The following is a 25,564-nucleotide window of genomic DNA, read 5'->3' on the forward strand; positions in this document are numbered from 1 at the left end:
TACATACTATTACTTTCATTACTAATGATTCTATCACTTCAATTTATCTGAGCTTGAACTATTATATTACGATTTACTGTTGAGAAGAATCTTTTTTATGTTTTTGCCATTTTCTTATTGTACACCACATCTCCCTGGTTTACACGGTATGGTTAAAAATATAACATTCGTTTATATGATTTCAGGTAAGAACAGATGTATTGTATGTATTAAATATATATATATATATATATATATATATATATATATATATATATATAGATATATATATATATATATATATATATATATAGATATATATATATATAGATATATATATATATATATATATATATATATATATATATATATATATATATATATATATATATATATATATATATATATATATATATATATAATTATGTCTAATCATCCTTAAGCATTAGAAACACTTTCAACAACATCATTTGTTGTAACTAACAATGAACTACCATCGACCATCCTATGATCAATCCACGTGGCGAATGGATACAATAGCTTACGTGAAAGTATGATGCTTTCTCACTTTTTCCAACAATTAAACCTATAGATTGAGAAAGCATGTCGATTTTGTTGGAAGCGCTGTACGTGTTGAATGAGGCAATCAAAAAAGAGCACAACGAAGTGAGAAATAGAGATTGAATTTTTTTCAGAAACAATGGAATTACGGGAAACAAGAGAAACATGAAAATCAACCGTATTGTACCACACGTTACAGACTGATAATATAATGAGCACTTTGCCAGTAAAATAATGTGCCAATTCAATTATCATTGTACTAAAGTCTATCACATAAGTCCCTTGATGATTTTGATTTTGCAACAAACACAATTTTTTTAAACTTTTTGCAACTTTTTACAAAAACACATTATCACCATTCACACTTAATACTGGAAAAATTTGAATCTTTTGACTACGAACAATTTACCTTTGCGAGCCTGCATTTGATTTTTTGTCACTGATGCTTTTTAAATATTCTGATGGTTTGATCAGATGGTTCGAGCCGTCACTTGTACCATTTGGAAAACTGGGTGGCACAAATGGTAGGACCAACTGCTTATTCACCAAGTTAGGTCCCTGATGCTGAAGGTTGTTTGGTGTTACTGGCTGGACGTTAACAAGCCGCGGTTGATGGTGATGTTGCTGATGGCAGAGCTGGACGTCGACTGACGCTACTGGTGCGGCGCGGGATGCCTTGGAGCCGTATGGTGAGCTATTTTCAGGTGCACATTGACTATGTAGGTTGTATCCGCCACCATTACCTTCACCACAGCCGTTGGCTTGAATTAGTTTGGCTTTCTTATTCGCTGCTCGCGGTAGGTTTTTACCACAGTTGCCACGTCACGGTCCAGCACACGTTGCAATCGAGGATGGATTGAGTGGTAGGGGATGTGGAATTGAAAGAAGATCAAGTAAAAATTATGAAAAAGAGGAAAGAAAAACTTAACCAATGTTTCACCATACATTTTCTTCCGTTTCTATTCATTTTAGTGACTACTCGAGCATTTTCCCTTGGGGGCTATCCATCTAAAGCCGTTTTATGAGACTTTTTCTTCTTTTGCCTTTTTATCCGACACTTTTAGAGGAAGAAAACTGTTATTTTCTTTTTCAGTGTTACTTTTTGTGTTACTTTGGAAGGAAAATGTTGCTTCTCTGGCTTACTCATATAAATGTTCGTTTATCCAATCAATTTTAAATTTTTGATAAGGAAAACTACCACGGTTCACATTCTTTAAGGTGTTTGCGAACCACACAACATTAAAACAACCTCAATTAAATAGCACGCGCCTTTATTTTATATACTGTCTTATTTAGTTTGGTAGCATTGAAAAATTAGTTTGTAAAATAAAATGTTTCCTGTGAGCATCAATACGTTACCATGAGCAATCGGGAGAGAATATAAAAAGAGGAGATTATTTTCCATCGATTAGCTACACGAATTTGTAATACAGGGTTTCTAGTCATATAAAGGAATAGTTCAATCACTTAAAGTAATGCTGCAAATCGGTAGCGGAATGTTTCAAGCATACTGTGGAAATTTTCAAGTATATAGGGGAGTGTTGCAACCGACTAGGGCAATTCTACTGAGTTCTTTTAAATATTCTACTTAGTACAGAGTAACTGATATCATTTGAAATTCAATGTAAAGCACCTACTAAAACTATATGAACAAAGAAAGATGAAAACAGTGAATGTATGAATTGTGTGGTATGCTGTTTCAGATAACATATTGCCATTAACATATGCATTTAACAATCGTCCAAAAATACAAATAACTTACTGAAGGAGAATAACGCAGATTTACGTTTTTGAAAAGTATGTCTATGACTTTCTGACAAAGGGGTTAATGCTAGTTAATTTGTGCTTGTTACAGGGCTTGAGCTCGACGGCATCCTACATCGATAGAAGAAAGTCTAATTTACGAACACTCCAAATCTTAGCGCTTACAACACACTTGATCACACACAAATTGACAATTTCAGGCGTATCGAGTACTAATCGAGCAGATATGGAAAAACAATTTTGAGCAAATGTCACTTGGGTAAGAGAAGTTTAAGGAGCCAGTTTAAGGGAATTTGCTCAAAACCCCGATTTTAGAACTCGAAAATTTCATTTTGTGAGGCGTTATTTCTTGAAACTTCGGAGTGTTTTGAAACAAAATGGCTACATGACCAGTGATTAGGATTGGATACCTTATTGTCTATAGGACTGAAACAAAAGCAACGAAAAAGCCACATCACAGTAGATGTTAAAGGGTTTGCTCTAAAAGTCCCTTAAACTGGTGCAGTTCAAGGGAAATTTAAGGGGCCAGCTTAAGGAAAATAGCTCGATTCCTCAATAATTCGTGCTCGAAAATGTCAATTGGGTGGAAATAGGTGACAGGTGAAACAGGTGAGCTCGCAAACTGCTCGAATTTGTTTTGCGGATGACGTTAAAACTATGCAATCTAACATAGGGCCTATATAATAAACCCAGTCTACCCGGGAAAATACAGTTATACCGGGTAAATACCTGCGGATTTTTTTCCTGAAATTTAAAATACCCGATTTGGTACATCCCTGCATGGGGATAATGTTTAGTAATGTTTTTTCAATAAAGTTTTCAGCAGTGTAAAAATGTATACAAACACATAAAATTTGACTTACAGGGTTTTCCAATAGAACACAAGGCCGCGAAACACTTCGATAAATCGACGTGAGTCAAACGCACGATTGCGGAACGATACGTGAAAATGTTGACGATACCGGGATCTGCAGTTTTCTATAGCAAGACTGCGGCACACTTTCCCGTGCACACTATCGCACCCCAGGACATATAACTTGACAGCCTTCTGTTGGCAGCGTTGTAGCAACCTCGCTGGTACGGGAGTGGATCCGAAGCCTCTAGAAGATTATCATAGGCTCTCCACCCCCTACCTTTACTCAATACGTCCACGTCGTACAGAACGGTAACATGTATCTCAATTATTCAAGCTCGGGTATACGGGGAAACCCAACCCCTAGAGCGAATGGGTTGCATGGCTAAATTGAGAGGAGAGTAGATGATAGAACTCTATGACTCTACCTGGAAGCGTCTGTTATCCATGTTAGGAGCGGATTCCCCTAAGCGTATGCCTCTTCCCGAAGGGCTTCGCTGGCTTCTTCCGTCTTGGCTCGCTGCAGGACTCTAAAAAGCAAGCGTATGCCCTGCGACGAGACTTGAGGTTAGGGGAAAGGCCTAGCAAGCCACCCTCGTACAAATGATTCAGACCCTCCCAAGGAAAAAGAACTTAAGGTTGGAAGCTCGGGACATTTTCTTTTATTTTTATAGAGATTGAAATTTCAGCCTATCAGCTGTTTGCACTGTTTAGCAGGTTTTGAGCAGCTATCAAAGTGGGTATAATATACAGGTGAACTTATCCCACGGTTTATCTTCACCCGTCCTGTCAAAAAGTGGTTCGAATTTGGTTATGCTATGAGACCACCTGGTGTACATACACTTTGATTCAAGATTCCTCCACCTGATCTCTTTAATTCACCTTGGGATCAATGAAAACACCATCTTGTTTTGCCATATTTTCGAGCAGGTACTCGAATCTATTTCTAGCTTTGAGGGTGAAATAATCTATTCTGAAAATCGCAGGCTAGTTTTGTGTTTTGTCTATAAAAGATGAATAGAATCGTGAAGGGCTCCAATGAAAAAAACAATCACGATCGAAACATACGTGCTAACAGTTTAAGTGAAGGAACCATTTGCCACAGTCTTCCAGATCCGACACGTCAGGGTCGAAGGGAAGATCAGGGTCAACCAAAATCAAATTCGAATACCGTTGCTCATACTCCTTAATGATACGTCGAAAAAGCCATTTTTTGCGGTATTGCAGCTGTGAAGATCATCGCGGCTAAGTTTGCAAACATACAAGCTACAAGGAAACAGCAGTAATGCCATGATATAAAAATCTTAAATGAGCAACAATACTCATCAACACAAATGGACTCTTGCCCCACCAAAAAGGTGTTCGACAGCGACCCCAGTTCGGCATAAAGCGCAGGGGAGCACAGCGAACTCGATGGCTGGATCAGGTGAAGCAAGACTTGTTGGAGATCGGGTGCCTACATATATGGGAGGCTGCAGCCAGGGACCGAGCATCCTGGAGAATACACGACAACGATGTTATTCATCGCGTATAAAAGCAGAACGCAGGCAGTGCACGGCATCAGTCGTGTCCAAGTTTTTAACCAGTGTGTTCTTGACGGTCTAAGCAAGCAATTTTTATTACAATGGGTCGAGGTAAACATTTTACCGATTATCAGCGCCATATCATTAAGCGAATGGCGGCTGCTGGCATTAAGCGCAGAACGATCGAGTTCGTGATGGAACGATCGCGCACTTTTGTGGCGAACGCGCTTCGGACAACCGAAACGCGCAAGTCACCCGGACGTCCTCGGAAGACCACGGCGGAGGAAGACCGTAAGATTGTTAACATATCGAAGAAACATCCGTTTAGCTCGGCACCAGAGATCCGAGGCAGACTGAAATTGGCGGTGACGCCGAGAACAGTTCAGCGAAGATTGGTCAGTGCCGGGCTACTCGCGCGAGTGCCACTCAAAGTGCCCAATTTAACACCTGCGCATAAAAACGCACGGGTGTTATTTGCAATTGAGCACATGTTCTTCGATGAAGAGGATTGGCGCAGGGTTTTGTGGTCAGACGAGTCAAAATTCAATCGACAGGGGTCGGACGGACGTAGGTTGGTTCGGCGCCCTGTTAATTGTGCTCTTGATCCGAAGTACTGCTTCAAAACTTTCAAGCATGGCGGTGGTAGTCTCATGGTGTGGGGATGCTTCTCCTACTATGGGATGGGTCCGTTGGTTCGAATCCACGGTAATTTAAATCGGTTTGGGTATCGAGATATTCTTGATACTCATTTGCTATCACACGCTAGGAAAAACCTTCCTCGGTCTTGGATGTTTATGCAAGACAACGATTCTAAGCATACTTCCGGGACTGTCCAAACTTCGCTTGCTGACAACAATGTCAAAACAATGAAGTGGCCAGCCCTTAGCCCGGATCTCAATCCCATTGAGAACCTCTGGGCAATTTTCAAGAAGAGGCTGGGTAAAAACATACCGGAAGATCTGGATCATCTCTTCGATCACATGCAAGAGGTGTGGAGCAAAATTCCACCTGAAACGATCCAGAATCTGGTGATGTCGATGCGTCAACGCATGATTAATGTCATCGTGGGCGACGGCAATAAGATCAAAAACTGAGCTTATTGCATTTTTGAATAGGGATCACTGCTCGCGAGGGCGGTGGTCCTGCAAATTACAACAAAAACCTAACCCAAAACACAAAAAAAACTACTGACAAATCTATCCGAAACGACCTACTTGTGAAACAAACACACACATCAATACACATTCAAACATACATACACACACACACACACACATGCACACACACACACATACACACACACACACACACAAACACAAACACATACAAACCACACATAAACTTGACCCAACGGGTGCATGGTGCGTTAAAAAACCAATGCCCTATCTTTCTGTCCGATACTGTACGATTGTTTAAATACTAAACTTCAACGGAAACCACCAGCACTCAAGCAAGTGAGATTTGAGTAATTGTCGTTGGTGTTGATACCCACGTATCTGACCACACGACCATTCATATAGATTTTTGCTTAGAAAGTTAGAAGGCTATATAGGTCATGATAAGATGAAACTTGTCGAAACACATTGCAAGAAAAGGATAGCAATATAATAATCAGTTTTAATACGCCATCTATTGATCAAACCAATGAAGCTGTGGAGCTTTCATTTTTTTCTATGGATATTCAATTTTCCAGTCGTTTAAGCTTAATCTGTGGCGCTTGGGTGGTATTCTTGTCACGACAATATAGCATTACGTTGTCATAGCCAACACTAGCATCGGACTCAATAAAAAATAACGAGTAAAAATATCAAATATAAATAAAGTGTTAAAACAAAGTTATTTACCTGTAATAGTTGACATGCTACGATTGTGGTTCCCACGAATCAGATCTGATGGTTTGAGAGTAGATTCTTCTAATACTTCTAGTCCGGAATCTGAATCATGATGTTGTGATCTGTTCAATTCTGCGCATTCTTCGTGACTGTCTCCTTCACGGAAAAGAACGAATTTGTGTATACCATTCAGGTACTTTTGTTGTTCGCCATATGTTGCACCGATCTGCTGGTCTGTTGAGTGTCGAGAAGATGCAATTGGTGCTGTTGCGCCTGATGCAGCAGCTGCAACATGAATTGGTTTATGTCCGCTATTACCATAGCTGCTTGCTTTTAATGGTGGAGGTAGTGGAGGGGGTGGAGGTCCTGAATTGAAACCATAAACAAAATTGAAAATAATAGCACAAAAAATTAAAAAAAAATATATATATATATATATATATACATATATATATTGCATTATTGCATTATTGAGAGAAAAATTATAGAAATATTATATCTTTAAAAATGTATCCCCGCAGCGCAAAGCGATCGAAAACTTTTTAGCCTCCTGCTCAATGTAGCTAGAGAGCAAGAACGAATAATGATATAGCAATGTGAAAGGAAGGTGAAGAGAGAGGAGGGGAGAAAGAGAACGACGGTGTGAAGAATGTTTTGGCCATTATGATTTTTGCACCAATACGGTCGTCTACCGGAGCTTTTCTGTCAGAAAGAGATAAATACAGACAGCGCGCTCTCTCGATTAAAAGCTTCGATCGGTTCTTCGGACGATTCTGCTCGCTTTCTCGATCGGTTTCGGCGGAAAGCGAGCTACAAACCAAGCTAAAAAATTGCTCGATTTTGTTGTGCGGGAATGGCCAAAAAATAGTTCACACCCACGTTCTCTTTCTCCCCTCCTTCCCATCCCCATCCTTTCACCTCGTTTTATCATTATTGGTTCTTGCTCTCTAGCTGCATTGAGCAAGAGGCTGAAAAGTTTTCGATCGCTTTGCGCAGCGGGAATGCAAAACCTATACAAATAAGGGGGCGTCCATAAATTACGTAACGCTCAAAGGGGGGGGGAGAGGGGGTTCCCTGTAGCGTTACGGTTTGTTACATAGGGGAGAGGGGGGGGGGGGTTCACATTCTGTTACGTAACGTAATACAATCCTATCACTGGTCACTGACAAATGATCGCCCACCTGGGTAAGTTTTGCACTTTTATTTCTTTATATCTTTTGATAGGGAATACGAACTTGACATTTATAAAATACCAAAACAGAGGTTTGACAGAAAATTGCCATGAAAAAATCCACCGTGTAATACAGGTTTAAGAGCCGTGTGTCTCAGGTAAAGAATGTAGTTTTCAATCTTATCGTCAACAAAATTCAAACAGTTACATGTCATTCTACGCTAAACGCATCGACCTGTATATTCTTGTTGGTAAACAACAGTCGTGCGGTGCTGTCAATCAGGATTAGTTGGATAATTCGGCTGTCTCGATCATCGGCAGCGGTTTGGGTTGGCAGTGAGGAAATTGTGTGCTACAATAGAGCTGTCCGAGCTACATGGATACATGTACAACGTAGCGCTACTAAACGAACTGGTGAGTAGACTGCCTCCTAGTATGTTTACTAATTGGGCCGTTTTTAAACACACCAGGGACAAAGTCAACCTAACTGACTTCGGAAACTGGATAGGAGAGTTGGCCGATGCCATAGCTGGCGCAAGGGTTCAATCCTTCGGCAATGGCGGGACGGAGAGAAAGGTTGATGAACGCAGACAGCCTAAAGGGGAACCCTTCACCCTCGCCCATCCATGGACAAGCCATGGACGCAACAATTCGTCAGTTGGGCGCAACGTTACGGGTCGGACTTGTGCAGTTTGTAGAACTGGGTGTAATAGTCTGGAGAGTTGCAGACGTTTCAGGCACCTGAACGTGCATGAACGATAGAACGTCATCAGAACGGAGAATTTGTGCCGCAAATGCCTGCGTCAGCACAGCAACGCCTGCCACGTAAAGGAGCCTTGCGGCATCAACGGTTGCGGGTATATGCATTACGATCTGCTGCACGATCCTGCGAAGCATGAAACAGCACCAACGACAGTTACGCCTAGATGTAATGCGCACGCTACGGAGTCATCTAAGTAAGGGGGGGGGGTGTTCGATCATGCGTTACGTAATTTTGGAAGGGGGGTCTCCTTCAACGTTACGTTTTGTTACGATAGGGGGGGAGGGGGTTGAAAAATCCCAATTTCAGCGTTACGTAATTTATGGACGGCCCCTAAGTAAAAAAGCGTCTCACAGAATGATGCGATGTAAGATTCCGCATAAAAACAGGGCACAGCAATAAACAGACCAAGCGAGTCCAAAAGGTATCGCGGTAAAAGGAATATTATCCTTTATCCTTTTTAGCGGGCGGACATTTTCAACATCGATTCTCGCACAAAAGCAAGGATACGATGAACAAAACACGAAGATAAGGAAAAAAATCTTTTTTTTCCTCAAATATTAAAAGGTAGTACAGCCAGCGTTCTCGTTCTTGGTTTTCTATCTGTCTTCCCCCATTTTGTTTAGCTGTTCTTACTACGTACTGAATAAAGCGAGGATTTTCAGAATTATTTCGTGCTCAAAATCTTTTTCAATGTTTGTTATCCTGTAAGTTAGGAGTAACCGTGCCGACACACCGCGTGCCCTTTTTATGACATGCCCGGCAAACAATGCGAGGGTTGGTGAGGTACCTCTCGCTCTAATTTCTCTAGTCTAGTCTAGTTGTCTCGCTTCCTCTTATAGCGATTCTGTCGAGCTGAGCTTTCACGTCCCTCACCACCGATCTCCTTCCTACCCCTCGCCTATGATCGTCTGACGTCTCGCCTGACACCTTTCGTTGTGTTGGTGCTATGCGGCTGCTGTCACTGAAGAAGTCAAGTTGTGTGTGTAAAAGAACGTAAACAGTGTTGTTGGCTGATCAATTTTGGTAAGTTTTTAAATAATTAAGTTCTTAATTTTACGTAAGTAAGTGCCATTTTAGCAAAAGTAAGTGGTAGAAGTCCTGCCCAATGCGTGCTGGCTCCGTCGGAAGCGGTACGTGCATGTACCGGCATAGAAAAGTGGTGTGGTGGACAACACAGCACAAGACAGTGGGTAAGCGTTATCCAGCGATTATAGTGATAAAGAAACATTATTTTAATAGACTATGGCCTCTTTTAACTTGCAGATATAATGCAGAAATGATATGGGCCTGCCGCAGGTGTTTGCGACTGTGCGCTGTGTATGATTGTGTATGATTCGGTAAGTTGTAAGTGGGCCACGAAAGAAGAAGAAGATTGTTTGGCGAAGCTAGCGACTAGGATGCTAATCGTGGTGTTTATTCCTTTTTTGCAGCCAATTTTCCTCTATCCTGGAACGTGGGCTTACGAGGAACCATTTAAGAACATCCTCCGGAAGCTGTACGGCGACGTGTCGGGCTCTACCAGCACAACACGCTAGAGGCCCAGCCGGCACCGGGTGCCCCGATTGCGCCGCCAGACGGTGTCGAGCGCGCTCGTTCAAAACGTTCGGGGCAGGAATTCAACCCTTCGGATCATTATCCTCTGCCTCACAATAGCTTTATGTTTATGTTTATTTGTCTATCGATGGACAATAATGCCCTCTCGAACCATTTTAGCAATGTTTTACAATGAGTTCTTTACATTGGATTACAATAACATAAAACATAAAAATGTGCACTATGGAACCAAATTTAACACAGAAACACGATCATTAAACTCAGTTGGCAAAATCCTCGGCTCAAAAGCGTCGCTGACTGCGTTGAAAGCACGGCACATAAGTAGGAACGGGTCAGAGGAGCCAAATTGCGTTCTACGGTCGTCGAGGGCCAACATTGCCCGAGTCCGGAGCCTGGCCGGAACGTACAGGTTGATGGCAGCCAGTAGTGACGGAGAGTCAATACGGCCGTCGAGAAGTCCCGTGATGAACGACAACCTGGCTTTTTGTATTCGCTCACTTAGGGTGGGTAGCCCGAGTAGTAAACACCTAGTCCGGTAATCGAGCCTTTGGTTCCATGAGCGAAGTGCAAATCGTGAAATTTTGCGCTGGATTGATTCCAATCGAACTAACGGACGCGCTGCAGTTGGCCACCATACGATATTTGCATATTCCATCAACGACCGGATAAGTGAGCAATAGAGCGCCTTGGTGCAAGGTATATCGTTAAGCTCGCGAGTCATATTGATAACTAGTCCTAGCATTCTATTGCTGGTGGCTACTACGTGATCCAGCTGATCCTTAAATGATAGTTTTGTATCGAGCAAAACACCTAGATCCTTAACACATAGTTATCGCACCAAGGACTGTCCATCAAGCGCATATTCATACAATGATGGGCAGCGAGAACGACTGAAAGTGATGACTTCACATTTATGTGTGTATAGGGATAAAGCATTACGGTTGCACCAACACTGGAACTCATGCAAGGAAGTTTGCAGTCGGGCGTGGTCTTCTGGTTCACGAATAACACGAAAAATTTTCGCGTCATCTGCGTACAGTAGATGATTATCAGCCGGAAGGATCAATGTCGCGTCGTTGATGAAAAGAAGGAACAGCAAAGGACCCAGGTTGCTGCCCTGCGGGACTCCAGAAGATGCATGTACTGGACTTGACATGTACGGGCCTAACTTCACAGAATATTGACGATCTGTAAGGTACGATCTAAGCCACATTATCATAGGGTTTGGGAGACCAAGTAAGTCGAGTTTCGCTAGCAAGATGGAGTGCGATACACTGTCGAATGCTGCCTTGATATCCGTATAAATAGCATCTAGTTGTAAACCGTTATCGATAGATTTATGGCATTTGCTAACAAATTCTAGTAGATTAGTCGTTGTAGATCGCCTGGGTACAAAACCATGTTGATTCACACTAATATAGTTGCAGGCCGAGGCCAACAATGGCTCGTAGATTAGCATTTCGAACACCTTTGCACACACGCTGAGTGAGGTTATGCCACGATAGTTTACAGCAACATTCTTACAGCCCTTCTTGTAGATGGGTGTCATCCAGGAAGATTTCCAAGTGGCAGGAAAGGTTCCACACCTCAGGGACTCCTTAAAAATCTTCATCAGCGAGGGAGCAAGCGCAGAAGCACACCACTTTAGGATAACGGCCGGTATACCATCTGGGCCAGGGGTATATGAGGATTTGACACGTTTGATGGCAGAGATGATCGTATCGACAGTGATGACTGGTAGCATAGGGAGCAGTGCACCAACAGGTGTGTTAGAGAGAGCATCGGCCACATCTTCTGGACCAGTAGTTTGAGAAGCGAAGTTGTCCTTGAAGCGCAAGGCAAACAATTTACACATTTCTGGCAGGGAACAGGCACTGTCACCGTCATAACGTATAATGCTTGGTAGCCCAGCAGATTTTCGTTTTTTGTCCATATAACTCCAAAAGCGCCTAGGGTACTTGCAGAGGGAACGTGCAGTTTGTTTCAAATAACTTCGGTGACAGGATCTATTGTATCGGCGATAGAGAGAATGAACTCTGTTGTAATAAAGACGTGACGTGCTGTTTCGTTCTGCTCGTTGATCAGAATAGGCTTTTCTTTTTTCTTTTTTTAATGCATTTAGTGTGCGATCAGCCCAGGTGATCAGGTGGTCCACGACGAGGAATTTTAACAGGAGTGCATTCACATATAGCAGATCTCATGAACTCACAAAAAGCCTCTGTGGCATCGTCAATGGTTGAATAGTCCGAACAGTTAAAAGAATTGTCAAAAGATAAAATCAATCGCTCCAATTTTGGAAGGTCAACACGAGCATAATTCAGCCTTTTATCAGCATCAATGGCTGTAGCGATCGTAACTGGGGCTACGTTGTCCAAGTCAAAGTCAAGCGGAGGGTGGTGTTCGTCGATAGTAGTAAGGGGATATTCACAGACACGTATTGTAGAACATGTAGATGCAGCTGGCCAATTTGCGTAAATTAGGTCAAGTATTCGCCCCGATGAGTTAGTATTGGAGTTAAGCTGGTATAGTCCACTCTGATTCAAACCATCAACGAACTGGACACTGCGCGTGGAGCGTGCATGAGGCTCATAGAAATCAAAAGCAGCTCCATTTTCCTCTGATGCCGATGTTCACGATAGCGTAGACTGGTTGAAATCACCAATAAGCATGAACCTGTCTCTCGGACCAAGAGTAGTGCTGATAGGTAGCTGCAGCAGCAACCGGACCGAACCGACCGCACTACTGATTGTGGTCAAATACTGATTGCGGTCCTGGCAGGAGAAAAAAAACCCACGAGTGAGTTCCTTCTAGATGCACAATCGCTACATCTAGATCTGTTGTCTCTAAACCAAATGTTTTATCTTTCTTCAGGTGTATCGAACAGGCTACTGACGGACCCCGAATAGGCCATTCATTCCCAACGGCCTAAGATGTTGTTAGTGTTCAGTGGTGTGCGCGACCGTCAAAGTGTTACCATTAAATATTTGAATTAACAAGATAACACTGTTATGGTGATGTCGTGTAGATGTGCGCAAGTGGGTTAACATTAGACTTAAGTACGCTTTAAGGCATAAATCGATATGCCTAATTTTAAGTTAAGTGTTTTGACATGCCCGTGTGTGTCAAGCGGCGGAACAAGCGCTAAGCAAACTAAGCGGCCGCGTCGGGCCCCGTGGTCTTGAGGGGCCCCAAAAAAGGAACCCATCCCCCGCTCACAAGTTAAATTGCTACTCAATCCTTCTCTAGTTTAGAACATTTCCCTGCTAGACGATTAAACCAAACTTACATTTGTTTGACTGCTTAGGGCCTCCACTCGTATGTGTGGGTTTTGCACAACATTTAAGATAAATAAATTTAGTTTATATTATCATAAAACACTACGCATTTTTAAAGGGGGAATAAAGATGATGACATATATTTAGTTTGTTAGAAGGTTTGTATGCACGTTCACTAGTTTATTTTATCTGGATTCTTTGCGGACTGCTTTTCGATTGCGCATGTCGCTTTGCCTCGTCTTGTGTTTTACAAACCCCAACAGCAAGGATGCGGCTAGTCTATCATTGGATTAACCTGGTGGATCTGGTAGCTTGTAGCGCACCATACTCGCCTGTCCGCGATGGGTAGGCCATGTCATACCCCTGGTACTGAACGATCCAGCCCATAGTCGTTCGCAAGGACAGACAAAACGGTGTGTCACAGAATGTGTAACAGATGGTAGAAAATGGGTACCTGCGGGTGAGAGAGTGTGTTTCTAATGTTTTATTATCAGTTGATGACACGTTCAAATGGATGTGCACAGATCACGGCCCGATCCTGAGGGCTCACCGTTGAAAGACGCACTGTCAGCGTGTGATGTCCGCAGAGAGGATCTTGACACGGAACCGAGTGTGGCCGTTCTCTCCCCCTTCCCCTCCCGCGTGTGTTTTTGGATGTGGCTTTCTTTTTCTTCTTCCTTATGTATGTGGCTTTATAATCATGTGTTAAAGAAATAAACCAAAGAGCTGTTGAACGACGTTTATGTGTTGTTTTGTCGCACATTTTGTATTAATGTGGATACATAAAGGATGATAATATCATGCCCGTCATTGGTTCAAGCCTCATATAGACCGTCCCCTCGTAGTAAGGACTGGCCAGCCGGGTGTGTGGTACTAAAAAGACGCTAAAGCTTGCATTGGCTGGCATGACCAGGTATACGACAAATAGAAGAAGAAGAGAAGGGAAAATGGAAAGAAGCAGTTAATAGAAGCTTCGCCAGCCTCGGGGCCCCAACTTCCATCCTTCCGGGGGCTAGTCGCTAGTACTCTGTCCATACGGCATACTATAAACTAGCGATCTACGAGGCTCCTGAATCGGCGGGGCCCCAGGCGACCGCCTAGTCCGCCTATCGTTAGATCCGCCACTGGTATGAGAAATCAATTAAAATAGTCAAATCGTATTGAATTGTGGGTCAATTTTTGGGAAAATCTTCTTCTTCTTCTTCTTTGGCTCAACAACCGATGTCGGTCAAGGCCTGCCTGTACCCACTGCTGGGCTTGGCTTTCAGTGACTAATTGATTCCCCCCCCATAGCAGGATAGTCAGTCCTACGTATGGCGGCGCGGTCTATTTGGGGATTGAACCCATGACGGGCATGTTGTTAAGTCGTACGAGTTGACGACTGTACTACGAGACTGGCCTGATTTTGGGAAAATCAGAAAAGAAAATAATTGCGACATTTTTTAACACATGAATGCATTATCTCATACGGCCGATAAAACCAGCTTACATCGGGTTGAGATCACGTGATACAAAATCAAATTTCCGATACGGAATTATTCCTTCACTTTCGCTCGTTTGAAATTGGCTTCATAACCGTTGATCGACATGGCGATCAAATGGCCACATCAGAAACGGCACGGAACGGAAACCACCAGCATAGAACAAATATTGCTTCAACACCAGAATTGACCGGCTTTCGCATCGTCAAGGTCACAGGTAAAACCAAATACACTACATATATATGAACCAATCACCAATTCAAGATACAACTACAACCCTACCATATACCAGTATCAGCTGATGATCTATCGCACATAAGCGAGCGGCGCGCTCAAATAAGAGGAAGGGGCCTGAAGGAAGAGAAGACAGGGGAAGACACCGGGAGAGAGAGTGTGTGTGGTCAACATTTTTGGCCATTTAAATTTTGTCCACCAACACCGTTGCATTTCGGAGCTTTTTTCTTGCCCGAAAGAGATAGCCATACACTTGACATACAGCTGTCTGGCTCATATGACACTTCCAAGGCTCGCAAGCTCTTTAATGCGAGGGCTCTGGAGCAGTGAACTTGTATGGCGTGCGAGCCCTCGCGCGCCCTCGCAAATCGCTGTCACTTGCACTGCGGGTGCGTAAACATAAACAAAACAAGCAAATGACAGGAGATAGATTTGAACACATCATCAAGGTCGATCAACGAGTTTTAAAAGATCGGTAAAAGGGCAATATTCGCTGCGTAACACGATGGCGCAGCTGCCATCGCCATGCCAGGAAAAAAGAAATAAATAAGCCGCGCGTAGGGCAAACGGTCTCTTTTTTAAACCTGCGAACGAAAACTGCGTTTTTCTAACCTACAAAAAACTTGTACAGTCTGTTCTCGAGTTACGCGGTTTGTGTGTTTCCGAGGAATCTGCGTAACTCAAATATCCGCGTAAGTCGAATTTCGCAGTTTTCGACCAAAATACAATTGGTTACTCGATATTTATTATTCAATTTAGTACTTTTATACACTTAATCATTTATTTGATACGATTCGTGCAGACTATTCTGATATTTTTCGCTTGTACAGGGTTTTCCAATTGAGTTTAGACTAGCCGCATACTTTTATGAATAGTCGCATTAGATTCTTGACTAGCATCCTCTATTTTTGATTACGAGCAATGGATTATTGCCTAGGAGCAATTGATTTCAACAGACCGGTTGCTGGCGCGGATTGACCAAATTGTTTTTAGAGGTTATCGGTAGGAAATCTAAATCAAATTAGGTATTTTCAGTTTAAACAACTTTATATTCACTCATAAATTTTATTAAATTCCAATTTTATGGTTGAACGGTCAATACTTAGAAAAATATTTGATTTTTGGTTAGAAAAACTGAGTTTCAATTGTAAACCGATATTCGATCGAAAATCGATAGAACTACATATGGCCACTCTGAAAAACTTGCTTAGGGCGGTGGCAACGCTCATCGGATGCGATTTTATCGGATGAGATTTACATAGGATTTGAAAGATAACGTCGGACGACGAAATCGCACGTCCGACGTTATCTGTCAAATCCCATATAAATTTCGTCCGATAAAATCGCATCCGATGAGCGTTGCCACCGCCCTTAATCTAGCTTTTGGTTAGGTTATGCCTGTGGGTTAACTACTGCATATTTCAATTCAGCCGTTAAGTGCTTTTGTGTTGTATTGTGCGTTAATAAAATCAAAACAATAGCACCAAAAACCTATCAGATAAAACATATCTTATTTTGTGGACGATATATAGTAGTAAAACAAACACGTTAAACTAATGAGCGGATGAAATTAAATAATATCCACAGATTATTATTCAAGTCGATCTGTCACACCGGGTGTTATAAACGCGACGCTCTTAGGCTGTCATGCAAGGACCTGCTGAAATCAATTGCTCCTAGTCAATAATCCATTGCTCGTAATAAAAAATAGAGGATACTAGTCAAGAATCTTATGCGACTATTCAAAAAAAGTATGCGGCTAGTCTAAACTCAATTGGAAAACCCTGTAAGTGGATTGAATTTATTAGCATTTTATACTTCCAAACCGCGTATCTCCGAATCCGCGTAAGTCGAGAACCGCGTAAATCGAGAACCGCGTAACTCGGGAACAGACTATATCTCCCAGTGATAAACCGCCTACCACAACTATATGGACAGTCGTTTTTCGCGATTTGTGGAAAATACAGAGATAGATAAAACCAGTGAATGTATGAGTTGTGCAGAATACTATTTCACATTTTTGCATATTAAAAAAAAATTAAAACAACTTTACACAACTTATTACGAAAAAACAAATTTATGGTCGTACCATAATTATAGGGTCACTCTGAAAAACAGATTTTTTGTGCTAACTAACGCATTTAAAAATCGTTCTAAAATATAAATAACATATTCTAGAAAAGTTTTACAAAAAACTATGTTTTAACGATTTTTAAAAAGTGTGTTTTTTTAGTTTTTAAATGTTATAAGAGTTTTATAGGAACAATCATCAAAATTTAGTATTTTTACACATCAAAAGTTTTCAAAAAACATTCTTTGCATTGAATGATTGTTATGAAAATACAAATCAAATACGATTTTTTTTTCATTTTTGTTATATAACCCTGAGAACCTTATCAATTTAGTGCATAACGGCTCAAAACTCTTCCGATCAAACAAAAGCATCACAGTAACTTCAACACCACACACTTCACCATCGATTTTCTCTTACACCTGTGTTGTAATATCGGTCGAGCCGAAACATCATAAATTAAAAGATGAATTTGTTGTTAAGAACGGCCGGTAATATCCTAGTTCACTGCCGTCGAGCAACCGACGGAGTTGCATTCGCTATAGTAAGTGTTAGTCATAAAATCTATTTTCTTCGCCGTTTGTGACTCACAGTATTTTGTTTGGATCTAACACAAAGAAATATCAATTTTCCAATTATAAGCAAACAATAATTGAGTTTTTATAATTCAGTTAATCGTTAATCATTACTGGGCTGTGCTATTCACTGAACTTTGCATGGGTTTCAAGTAGTATCTCCTATTAAAAGTCCCCTTTAAGCAATTTCAGTATTTTTTGTTATGATTTATGGATACAATTTGTATTTTATGCTTTTTATCCGCGTAATTAAAAATAAGAATAACAATTATAAGAACATGAACTTTAAAACGCAATCCGTACCGGGGAAAGAGATTCTCTAGACTTTGTTGCTGCCGGGTCTACCGTTGTGACGCGACAAATGCACGGAATGCACTCGACCAAAACATGACCCTACCGAGCCGAACCCATTCCAGGGCAGTACGCTAGGCGTCATGATAATGACTCAATACCAACAAGCCGCCCGCCCAATGCGCGCAGCGTAATAAACAAAACCTCTTTTGTATGGATTCAATTCAAAATGTTGTTTCCACTTGCGTCCGCTAGCTGAATTGGAAAGAAATGTTCTAAACATCATTTGCACGCCTAACAGACGAATGAAACTCAAATGCTCGAAGTCTCTAAAAGCAAACACCTCAACAACATATAAACCATAAACAACATAACAACGTTTGCTTCGATCGTGTGTCTTTTTAACACCCCGAACAACATAACCGGTCGCGAAGATTTTTTTTATAGAGACTTTGTAGCGCAAAGAAGGTGATGCCTATCCAACGGTTGTGTTATCTCCTAGGTATCCGGTAATCGCTCAAAGGTAGCTTTTTCTAAAAATGTATAGAATTTGATAACCGCAGCAGATGAAAATGCACTCATCAGAATCAAACAGTTCTGGGTCTTCTGCACGCGAGATCGCACCCACGAACGCACGCACACGCATGAGCAATTACCGCTACCATATCGGAAGAATTGCTAGTAAAAAAAGTTAAAAATAGAAATGAACATTCAGATTCACTCCCTCCCCCCATGTTCCAATTCATGCTCATGCTTCATCCTTGATACTATCAACCACATCGCTAATTCTACTTCGAATCACTTTGCCAGTTGCGCCACCATATTATAATTCATCATCGTGCTTTTTGCTGGTTTTGTTGTATGAAGGGGTACTTAAAAATTAATTAAAATAAATAAATTAAATCATCAAAAGAAAATATTTAATATAACAAAAGCGTTTCTTACAATGAGTAAAGAGGTCTGAAGTTACTGGAGCTGGATGTTTTAAAAATAAAAGAAAACTTTAAATCATCAATGAAAACAATAAATATGGAATTGAGAACTCATGTCAACCATGGTACAAACATTACACCCTTACCATTTGACCATAACTACTTCATAAACATGAATCGTTATTTATTAGCTTAAAATCCCTCAAATATAGCACAATGAACAAAGAGATGTCTAAAAGTTCATCGATGCGAGAACAGGGCTGATGAATAGAAAGAGATGGCCTGAGTTTGTGTTCATTATCCCCGAAAAAATTCGCTAGGGTATATGCAATATCGAGCAGTCGTTAACTGTTTTGCGAACGTTTATTTTAACAGAAATGAACCACAAATTAACTCGGTTAAACCAAAATGAACTTTAAACGGCTGTTAAAATGTCGGCTATTATTCAAATATATATTCGTATTGTAAACGCACCTTAAGCTAAACGATAACAACGAGCAGTTTAGGCAGGAGAATGATAGATCGGAGAGAAAGAGCGACTCGGGGCATTAGATAAGCGAAAGTGAGCAAAGACGGACGTTGCTCGGAAGCGAACGAATATAGTAGCTGGCATCGCGAAAGAATTGGTTTAAAATTAACAGTCGTTAAAAATTAACCAGAGTCGTTAAAACTTGATAGAATTTGGCATCGCGAACGCATTGAGTTCATTTGTTAATTTTAACGACTGGTCCTATGCCGCCGTTAAACAAACGACTGTCAAGAGCGAATGCAATACAAATTAACAGTCGTTTAATTTCGAGCAGTCGTTAACTGTTTTGACGATCGTTTATTTTAGCAGGAATGAACAACAAATGAACTCGGTTAAACCAAAATGAACTTTAAACGACTGTTAAAATGTGTTCATTTATTCGCGATGCCGGCTAATATATACTATAAATAACTATTTAACCTAGTATGTCGTCTTCACGCGTCGATGAGAATACTTTATGTGAGTGAAAAAAATAAGACCAGAATCTAAAAACACTCAATAAAAACCAAGCATAACAATTTTATCAAATTTCGGAAATAGGGCAAGAGATGCATTAGTAGTGGTGACAATGGTCACCAAACCAAGTATCCGAAACCTATGAAATAGATCATTACTTAACTGACGAAGTCGAAGTGATTAGATCAAATTCTTATCTCGATTATGTTTTTACAATAGTGGTCTAGACTTAGCCGGTCTCGTGGTACAGTCGTCAACTCGTACGACTTAAACAAGGCCGTCATGAGTTCAATTCTCGAATCTTGCTATGGACTACGAAGAACTGACTATCTTGCTATGGTATGGTAATCAATAAGTCACTGAATGCCAAGCCTACAAGTGTTACAGACAGGCTTTGTTCGACAACGGTTGATGTGCCAAAGAAGAAGAAGAAGTTTTAGACCTGGGTCATTTAATCATAGGTAACGAGCAGCTGCATCCACGCCCGTAGCGTGGTATTGACGAGGTTGGTGGCTGCCAAGGGTGGGGTCTTGGGGCGTCAAATTGATAGACTTCATAAAATGATTGATTGCTAAAAGCTTTTTCCAGAGCTCATGACTATATCTCTGCCAAAAGCGCCAGATGACCACGCTACGGCTTTGCCTGCAAAAATGAAGTAAATGTTGTTAATTGTCGATATTTTTTATGATATTCGCAGTATATCTTTGTGTTTTCTCTTTGTGTCTCAAATTTGAGCTATTTTTCGACCAAACATAAACCATCATATTTTAGTGTGTGATGGTTAGATTTTGATGATCAATGTGTCGTTGGAAAGGTTTTTTGTCATACTTTGATGTATTGTCTGAATATTTTGCAAAAAAATTATTTTTAAAGTTGATAAATAATTGAAAACCAAACATCACTGCCGAATTTTTGGATAATTTCATATTGCAGAGTGATTTTTTAAAGATTCAACTAGATTTCACTCGTGAGTCGTATACCATAGGAATAAGCTATTTTCAAAACTAACCATGAAAAACTCGACCTTTTTAATGCGTAATACTTAAAAAAAATTAGCTCATAATACTTTAAAAAAACTACTACGCAATAATGCAATGTTGTGAGCGATAGAAATTACGTTTTATTCGCTGTCTTGACGATTTTAGTATAGGACTGCCCTGTATAGTAAAAGCAATTGTATTGAACGAAGAAAAACTGCAATAGCACAAGGAATTGATTTTCATCCCGGCATTTGTATGGCCGTTGATCACAATGCAATGGCACTGTTTCAATCACCAACACTCATGACTGAAACGAAGCTCAAATCAGCTCACGCACACAACTAAGATGAACAGTGACGAGAGTTGGAGGATTACCAAACAGTTGAAGGATGAATCACATGCTTGGTGAAATTTTGATTAGTAACCAACTGTTGGTCACTCACTTGGTCTCAACACTTTAGTAGACGATTATCACGACATTCTTGGAATATACTTGACGTGTGGGCCCAAGCAACAAAATGAGCAAGCTTTCTCCCTCTATCTGTTTTGATTAGCTGTCGGGTGAAACAGAGCAAGGAAACATGCTCATTATGTTTCTTGGAACCTTGCAAGTGGTTCACAGTTTAAGTCCCTGACCATCGCGAAGATCACCGATTGAAAATGTCGCGACCAAGTGACTGACCAAGAGTTGGTTGCACACAATGTCACCAAGCATGTGATGATCGCACCAACTGTTTGAGGCTCACTCTGATCTTCACAGTAGAGGATCGTGACGCTGACATGATTTTGTTTCAGCCGGAATTTGTCATGACTAAGTCAGCGACATTTTGCAAAACTGATCACAATAAAAAAGTCATGACATAGTAACTGACCAAGCGATGGTCGCAAAAATGTCATAAAGCATGTATTGGTCACATTAACCTTTTTGAGTATCTTCTCTAATTATCACAATTGAGTACGTGACGTTGATATGCATTTTGTTTCAGTCAGATTTTTTTCTGACATTAACAGCAACATTTTGCAGCACTGCATATAATCTTGAACAGCAGTCGACAAAGACCATCCCGCCAACGTTGCTTCTACATGACAATGTTCATCTCCATTTGAAAACTGAAACGAATATGATGATGATGTTGCTAAGTCCCACCTCTTTCCCCAACACAGGTTTGAGAAGGACGAAAGTATCTATAAGATAATTCTACTCTAATAGTTGTTATGAAATAAAAAAAGAGTAAGTCGTGGCTTCGGAAAACTCTCAGAGGTACCGTCAGAGTCATACACACATCCAAGATGACCAACATAATTTTATCAAGAAAAAACGGGTCATACTCCATCGAATACAATGGTTTCCGTAGCATCCTTTACGTAGCCCGCCAAGAACCAATAAATGGATCTGGCGCACCACTTATTAGGACACAACCACGACATGCATATGGCCAGTTCCACTAGTGCCAACCGCTGACTCCAGGGTCTCTGGCACCAATGGCTGGCTCCAGAGCACTACCTTCCGATGCAGGAGAATGTAATGTATCCCTTACGTAGCTCGCCAAGAACAAACTAATGGATCCGGCGCACTACTTACCGGAACACACCTGCAACATGCATATGGCCAGTACCACTAGTGACAATGGTTGACTCTAGGGCGCTACCTTCTGAAGCAAGTGAATCTAATGTAACTGGAATTTGCCACTTACAATCATCAATAAGTTAATCTTGTTGTGACCTCCCAGACCGTATGCAAACCGAAAATAGAACCTGAAATAGATCCCAAATGTCCACTTCAACGCGCGCGTGTCTCAAACCTATGTTGTCTCTATCTTATATATATATTTTTTTCTAATTTAAATTTTCATATATAAAAAAAAAATCTTATCATTCTGTCCCCAACCACGAAGCAAATCAGACGTGATCGATACGCGCTCCAAGTGGATGGATTGTTTTGCCGGACAACAAGCCACTGACCTCGACCATACGCACTGCAAAGGAATACGTGCGAGAACGATCGGAAAGCGATCTGTGCTTAGTGTATAGTGCGTACAGTGTGTAGTGCGTAGAGTTGTGTGCAGCGCGTGTATACGCGCTGCGTGTGTACTGTAGTGTAGGTTTGTGAGTGTAGAGCGCATTCGTCGGACAGGTGCGTAGCGCTCGTTCGTCGTGTACTCTCGCTCTCGTGTGTCTACTTGTGGTAAGTGATCCTCTCTTGTTTACCTATCCTTTCTCGTCACACAGTTGGGTTTTTTTTCTCACTCCGACTCTCTCATGGAGGCGTAGCCGATGGATGAATCGGAGGAGGGCTTTACTACAGTGAAGCGAAAAAGTTCTGATCCAGGACAGAATGCAAACAAAAAGGCTAGTAACGAGCCCTTACCTTCAACGTCCCGTGATCAATTCATGGGTCAATCGTTGAAAGGGATTCCCAGATTCCGAGCGTATCCCGCATCTTATAACGGGATACATGATGTATTTTTCATGCCGAAAAATAAACAGCTCGATGTAAGAGCAATTACGGCATAAGTTTATAAAAAATAACCAGGTGTCTTAGACATTATTCACCCGCGTCCAAACAAGCTGCGGGTCACCGAAAAAGACCGGATGCAAGCCAATGCTATTGCGGCGGATCCGTCCTATACGGAGGATTACGGGGTATATATTCCCGGTGGATTGGTGGAAGTCGTCGGTGTCATTGATGACTTAGATTACCCCTTAGAGGACATCCTAAAGTACGGACAAGGGGCTTTTCTACACCAATCCTCCCCTCGGGTAAAGGTCCTTGAAGTTAAAAAACTTTACGCTTCAAGTGCGGTCGATGGAAAGAAGGTGTTCCGTGAGACTTCCTTACTCCGGATCACCTTCGAGGGTACAGTCCTGCCAAACACGCTGTACATTGAAGGGCTCAGAGTGCCCATCCGTCGACCATTTGTGCAAAAAATAGCATGCTGCACAAAATGTAGCCAGATTGGACATTCAGCGCCTTACTACACAAACTCCGTGAAGTGTGGCAAATGCAAGGGATCGCACTCAACATCCGAATGCAAGGCCGAAACTTAGAAATGCATTCACTGCAAGCAGGAATGGCATGAAATGTCGTTGTGTTCTGTGTACCGAAAAAAACAATCGGAACACAAACGGGCCGTCTTGCAGAATACAAGAGGATTGTACGCCGATGTTTTGAAGTCCACCTCAAGTGTTAATCCGTTCGATAACCTTTCCCTATTGGAGGGTAATGAACCGTTGCCCAATCTGGCACCATTAAATGGAGTTAAAAAATTGTATACAACACGGGTACCAAACAAAAAGAAGATAAAAAAAAATGTTAAAGCTTCACCCAAAAAGGCAACTCGACGTCCCGACAACGCGACCCCACGCCAACCCCAGGGCTCCAAACCCCCCCGTGACGCTCGCACCCATCTACGTTCCCGTAACCCTTCCAATCCCAGCAATCTGGCGTTCCCTAGCGAACCCAGATCTTTCTGCAGGCCATCCCTCCCAAGCCTGACAGAGATTTTACACTCTCTCCTTGACTCCCTCCACCTCCCGGAACCCCTTACCGGATTGATTCCCCTGGCATTTCCTTTCCTAAGAGGAATGGTCAACCAGTGGTTATCAAAATGGCCTTGTCTTGGCCACTATACTACAGTGGAACTGCAGAAGTTTTTTGGGTAAAATAGATTCTTTTAAGGTATTACTAGGGCAAAATAATTGTAATGCATTTGCCCAAAGTGAATCTTGGCTCTCATTCGATAAAAATATTACCTTCCCGGGATATAATATTATTCGTCAAGTTCGACATGATCCAACTAACGATAGGCGTGGTGGGGGAGTGTTAATTGGTATTCGTAGCAGTCACAGCTTCAGCAGAATACCCCTCCCCACACCCGAGGTAATCGAATACGTCGCGATCCAGGCAAAGCTAGGAGATCTTGACGTTTCTATTGCCTCAATTTATATCCCACCGGGAGCCAATCTGGATCTAAAGAAGATCAACAAGGATCTTGAGACAGTAGTAACGGTACTACCAAAACCATTTTTCATCCTGGGCGACTTTAACGCCCATGGATCAGATTGGGGTTGCACACATGACGATAATCGTGCACCAATCATTAGGGATATTTGCGACACACACAGTTTGACAATTCTAAACTCTGGTGAAGCAACTAGGGTGCCCTCACCTATGGCACGACCCAGCGCAATAGACCTTTCTCTTTGTTCGTCGTCTTTAGGGCTGGATTCTATGTGGAAGGTAATCCAAGACCCGCTTGGTAGCGACCATCTGCCAATAAAGATCTCGATTATCAAGAGGAGTCGCACAGTCGATCAAGTCCCCGCTAATTGTGACTTAACGAGGAACATCGACTGGACGAAATACGGCGACCAAATGACCGCTTTGCTAATCCGCGTAGAATCCAGTTTCTCCGTAAATGAGGAGTATGCAAATCTCGTTATGGCAATAAACGAGTGCGCCCTCGGTGCCCAAACGAGGCCGCCCCCCCAGGCAAGGATTTTTAAAAGACCACCCACTCCTTGGTGGGACGCGGATTGTAAAGCGGCATTCTCAGCGAAGCGGAAGGCTTTTGCCAGGTATAGAGACACCGGCTCCATGGATCTATACGTTCATTATAGAGGCCTGGAGCGTAGGTGCAAAAACTTGCTTAAAGCAAAAAAAAGGTCATACTGGCCGAGGTATGTCAAAAACCTCAAGCCTTCCACTTCGCTAACGGAGCTTCAGAGCATGGCGAAAAG

At 41.8% G+C, this 25,564-nt stretch overlaps 1 protein-coding gene and 1 long non-coding RNA gene across 13 annotated transcripts in view; one reads left to right on the forward strand and one right to left on the reverse strand.

The window, feature by feature from the left end:
• LOC4576088 (espin) overlaps nt 1–25,564 on the reverse strand; it is a 127,371-nt gene that overhangs the window by 10,595 nt on the left and 91,212 nt on the right. For 10 of the 12 annotated variants that reach the window (XR_009764576.1, XM_061641237.1, XM_061641258.1 and 7 more), the window contains 2 exons: nt 6,525–6,878; nt 950–1,328 (listed from right to left, as the gene is read on the reverse strand). Coding sequence is in view for 11 of the 12 variants with exons in the window: in XM_061641237.1 (XP_061497221.1) it covers nt 950–1,328; nt 6,525–6,878 (733 nt within the window). In the remaining variant the exon portion in view is untranslated. The other 2 variants (XM_061641307.1, XM_061641317.1) reach the window with 2 other exon arrangements.
• On the forward strand, nt 8,896–14,064 carry LOC133391085 (uncharacterized). The gene is made up of 4 exons (XR_009764578.1): nt 8,896–9,636; nt 9,710–9,783; nt 9,877–12,796; nt 12,872–14,064. It is a non-coding gene; the product is annotated as an uncharacterized LOC133391085 (long non-coding RNA).

The sequence above is a fragment of the Anopheles gambiae genome, chromosome X (assembly GCF_943734735.2).
Source record: "Anopheles gambiae chromosome X, idAnoGambNW_F1_1, whole genome shotgun sequence".
In the NCBI taxonomy this organism is placed as follows: domain Eukaryota; kingdom Metazoa; phylum Arthropoda; class Insecta; order Diptera; family Culicidae; genus Anopheles; species Anopheles gambiae.